Genomic DNA, 5,000 nt, shown 5'->3' with positions numbered 1-5,000 from the left:
TTTCGTTCCGAATTTGCGACAGTGTAGAAGGATTTTAGTCTAAAAACAGAAGTCGCTTCGTCGGGTTTGTCACGAACAATGATCATTTGAACATTCTGGCACGTATGTACGCAGCGGGATCGTTAGGGCATTGGCGGTGAAGCACGGCCGTAATACGAGGGTTAATTTCTCTATCTAGTATTCAGGACATTCCTAGCAGCATGAATGTATACATGCGAGCATACACACTCACACATAACCAGGCACACATACAGACTCACACATAAGCAGGCACACATACAGGCACACTCTTGCACCGTACACCCGCACACCTACACTCAACCCCACACAAACACAAATAAATATGTTAACGTAAACACCAAACACACTTGCATAAATAGCATACACCTTCCCATCCTGGCTTGGAAGAGGAAAATGCCAAAACAACATGAACCTCCTCATCAGCTTCCATGACTCATTATACTCGACAAGGTGTTGCATGATCAAAGAAGCTTAGCATATTGAGGAGGAACAGAGTCAGTCGATCTTCTGCTTTGTCAAAAAAAAAGAAAAAAAAAATGTAATATATGTATCTGTAAAATCAAAAGGGCAGATGAGATATATATCCGGTCATTACAGTAAAGTAAGTCGAAAAGATAAATTAAATGATTAGGCTAATAGAATAAATGAATTAACGAATTTAGTAAAAACGAAATAAAGAAAATGAAGAAACTAAGTCCATATATGAAATGATAAAAAAAAAAATAATACAAGATTTTTTTTTTCATATATTTTTATGATGCGGTTAATTGATATATGTGGTGTAACGAATGGAAAATACCAGAAGAAGAAGAAAGACGACAAGAGGAGGAAAGGAAGACGGAAAAGTGGAAGGAGGACAATAACAAGAAGAAGAGGAAGGAAAGGTAGAGATGAAATGAAAGGAATAAGGATAAGACGAAGAAGAAAGGGAAGACGTAGAAGCCAAAGAGGAAAGAAAGAGAGATTTAGCAGAATAGGAAATGCAAGAAGGAGAAGATCAAGAAGGGCATAAAAAGAGGTAGAAGAAGACGAATCAGGGAAGGAATAAGAGACGAATCATAATGGAAGGAAGAAGAGGGGAAAAGGCGAAGAAAAAGAAAGAACGAGAAAAAAAAAGATGATGAAGAGGACGAAGATGATGAGGATGAATAAGGGTAGAAAGAAAAGAGAAAATAAGTGAAATGAAAAAAAAATAATAATAATAACAGAGAAAAAAGGTTGAGAAATAAAAAGAGGAAAAAATGAGGAAAAGAAATGATAAAAAAGGAGAGGAGTTAAGGGAGAAAAAAGAAAAAGAGAAAGAATAGAAAGAAGAAGAAGAAGAGGAGGAGGAGGTAGAAAAAGAAGAGGAAAAGAGGGTGAGGTAGACAAACAAAAAGAAAAGGAAGGAGAAGGAAAAGAAGAAGTGGAGGAGGAGGAGGGAGAAGAAGAAGAAGAAAACAAAGAAGAGTAAGAATAAGAAAAAAAAAAGAAGTAGAGGAACAAGCAGAGGAAAAAATCAAACAAAAATGAAAACAGAAGACAACGCCTGAATTTACTGCCAAGCTCCTCTCCTTTGTGCTTCATTCGGGAGAAAAAAAAAGGGGGGGCGTGGGAATAGGAAATGCTAGTTTTCTAATCTATGAAGAAAGTTAGAAATGAGTCGGGTAGTGGAAATAAAAATATGAATACATAAACACACATACACACAGACTAAAAAACAAACAAACATACAAACAAACATTATCAGATGCATAAACAGCCACACAAATACACAAGCATAACAAGAAGAAGGACATGAACACTCACAGAAGACCGTGAGCCTCGCCACTCGAACCACCTTCCTAAACATGGGATGCTCGCCTATGACCTCGCACTGATAGTCTCCCGAGGTCATCTTGGACACTCCTTGAAGCACCACGTCGCGCTCTGTTGACACCCAGCACTGTCGGGCGGAGGGGGGAAGGGGGGAGGGTATTGGGGATGGGGAGGGGGGTAAAGGGGTGAGGGGGAGAAGGGGAGGGAGGGGGGAGGGTTATTGGGGATGGGGGTAAAGGGGTAAGAGAGGGAAGGGAGGGGGAGAGGGAGAGAGTGAGAGGGGAGGGGGGTAAAGGGGTGAGAGGTGGGGAAGGGGAGAGTGAGGGGAAAGGGGAAAGGAGGTGAGAGGGGGAAGGGTAGGGGTAGGGGGGAAGGGGAGGGGAAGGGAAGGGAGTGAGAGGGGAGGGAAGGGAGAAGGGAGAGGGGTCGAGTGGGGAAAGAAGAGAGGCAAGAGACAATGAGAGGGGAAGAAAAAAAATGAAGAGGAGGGGGGAGGAGGGCATGAGGAGAAGAAGAGAGGATTGAAAAGAGGAGAGGGGGAAACGGTAGGAAAATAACAGGGAAAGGAAGAGGAGGAAAGACACGAAAGGGGGAAAGGGAGGGAAAAATCGAGTCAGTTTATTTGTTTTTTTAAGGGTTATAGATCAGAGGCTACTTGAAGTGGCTCGCTCTGAGATCCACTTCAAAGAGCTACAATCTTAGTATATTTCCCTTTCTTGAACCTGTGTTTAAAGTTTTACTGGCCAGGTTCCTCATATATAATTCATTAATATCTTGTCAACTGTGAAACCTCTTTTTTTTCTTTCTTTCTTTTTCTGTTTTTTTCTCTTTTTTTCTCTGTGATAAAGTACATCAATTAAACTGTCTGTTCAGCCTTGATCAATGCACAGAAAAATAAACAAACATCTATTTCCGTTTATCCATGACAACACACTTACTTATGTAGTCTTCCAAAGAAGTAGGAAAATAAATGAATAACTGATTTTTTAGATTATATTATCCCTCTCTTCACAAAACTAGATACGTGCTCACACATACACACATGTTCGCATACAAACGTATATACAGTCTCTCCTCCTCCTCTCTCCCTCTCTCTCTCTCTCTCTCTCTCTCTCTCTCTCTCTCTCTCTCTCTCTCTCTCTCTCTCTCTCTCTCTCTCTCTCTCTCTCTCTACTCTCTCTCTCTCTCTCTCTCTCTCTCTCTCTCTCTCTCTCTCTCTCTCTCTCTCTCTCTCTCTCTCTCTCTTTCTCTCTCTCTCTCTCTCCTCTTTCTCTTTCTCTATCTATCTATCTTTCTTTCTCTCTCTCTCTCTGTCTCTCTGTCTCTCTCTCTCCCTCTCTCTTACTCTATATCTCTCTCTCTCTCTCACTCTCTCTCACTCTCTCCCTCCCTCTCTCTCACTCTCTATCTTTCTCTCACTCTCCCCCTCTCTCTCTCTCTCTCACTCTCTCCCTCTCTCTCTCTCTCTCTCTCTCTCTCTCTCCCTCTCTCTCTCTCTCTCTCTCTCTCTCTCTCTCTCTCTCTCTCTCTCTCTCTCTCTCTCTCTCCTATCTCTCTCTAACACACAAATACACACATACACACACACACACACTTACGCAAGCACTCACACACACATAAACGCAAAGAGAATAAGTAATGAATGAAACACTATTCGCTATTCTAGAACCATTCACCCTCATGACCCCCCCCCCCCCCCGCCCCAGCTCAACCTCCAACTCACATCAACATTGACCCCCGCGACGTCGTAGGTCAGGTCATCGGCGCAACGGTCGTCCGCGGAGTGAGCCGAGATGCCGGGCTGGTACCGATAAAATTCCTTGCCGTCTTTGTACCACTTGAGCGTGTAAAGCCGGGCCTTCCCTTCCTCCTCGTAGTCGCAGCGAAGGTGGATCTTGTCGTTGACCAGCGCCACGGCAGGGACGTTCAACTCCTTGATGCGGACGCAGGAGGTCGTGCCTGCGGGGAAGGGACGAAGGGCTGAGAGTGAGGGGTTGCGTTGCTTTTTTGTTTTGTTTTGTCTTTTTTGTGGTCGGTAATGCAGGGTTGGATGTGGATGGAAAAAGGTGGGAGTGTGTTGAGAGGTATAAATGAATGTCTGTGTCTATGCGTTTGGGTGTGTTTGCGTGTGCATATGTGTGTGTGCGTGCGTGTGTGTGTGTGTGTGTGTGTGTGTGTATGTATATATATATATATATATATATATAAATATATATATATATATGTGTGTATGTATGTATATGTATATATATACATGAATATATATATGTATATATATATATATATATATATATATATATATATATGTATGTATATGTATATTTATATACATATACTGTATATATATATGTATGTATGTATGTATGTATATATATACATATGCATATATCTGATTCCCCTGCTTTTATTTCCCCGTATCTCCCTCTTTTCTCTCCTCCTCCCACCCTCCTTCCCACTCCCTCCCTTCCACTTTCTCCCTCTCACACACGCAACACAAACTCGTTCATAATCCTGGGATTTCATTTCCAAGTTCTTTATCCGAGAAGGAGGAATTAAAGATCGTAAACATGGAGCAGGGGCAAGGAGGAGGGGGAGGGGGAGGGGGAGGGGTAGAGTATCTGTCAGGGAGGGAGGGAGGGAGGGAGGGAGGGAGGGAGAGAGGGAGGAGATAGAGGCTCGGGGAATGGAGGAAGGGGGTAAGGGGGGAGAAGACAGAAAGGGGTGTATAGAGTTTTAAGGAATAGGGAAGGAGTGAGGGAGAAGGGGAGTGAGGGAGGGAGGGAGGGATGAGGAAAAAGGGAAATGGTGAGGGAGGAGCAGGGGAGGAAAGGGAAAGAAGAAAATAGCAGTTACATGGAGAGTAGGAAGGGGAAAAGAAAAGAGGGATAATAGAAACAGATAAAGAAGAAAGTAAGGGGAAGCAAGTGAAGAGAAGCAATAAAAAGGGGAGGATGATTGGGAGGGAAGGAAACGAAGGAAAATGGAGGAAGGGAAGGGGGAGGAAAGGGAGGAAGACAGTGGAAGAGAGAAGGAAGGAACTGGAGCGATGGAAGGAGGAAGTGAAGTAGGAAGAGAGAAGAGAAGAGTAGAATGTGAGTAGGAGGCGAGGAGGAATAGAGGTGTGAAGAAAGATGAAGAAGAAGGAGGGGAGTAAAAAAAAGAGGAGGATGGCGAAGAGAAGA

At 43.2% G+C, this 5,000-nt stretch overlaps 1 protein-coding gene across 1 annotated transcript in view; it reads right to left on the bottom strand.

Annotated features, from left to right (window-relative positions):
• Positions 1-3,777, bottom strand: part of LOC122243324 (uncharacterized) — a gene marked incomplete at its 5' end in the record, with an annotated part of 22,707 nt that extends 18,930 nt beyond the window's left edge. The window contains 2 exon segments of the mRNA XM_086544187.1: positions 1,810-1,945; positions 3,542-3,777. Coding sequence (XP_086400313.1) covers positions 1,810-1,945; positions 3,542-3,777 — 372 coding nt within the window.
• Between the last annotated feature and the right edge of the window lie 1,223 nt (positions 3,778-5,000).

This window comes from Penaeus japonicus, unplaced genomic scaffold (assembly GCF_977035675.1).
Source record: "Penaeus japonicus unplaced genomic scaffold, GWHDUDI00000001_assembly GWHDUDI00000014, whole genome shotgun sequence".
NCBI classification, from domain to species: domain Eukaryota; kingdom Metazoa; phylum Arthropoda; class Malacostraca; order Decapoda; family Penaeidae; genus Penaeus; species Penaeus japonicus.
The sequence above is the reverse complement of the archived record's forward strand: the minus strand, read 5'-3'. Positions and strand labels throughout refer to the sequence as shown.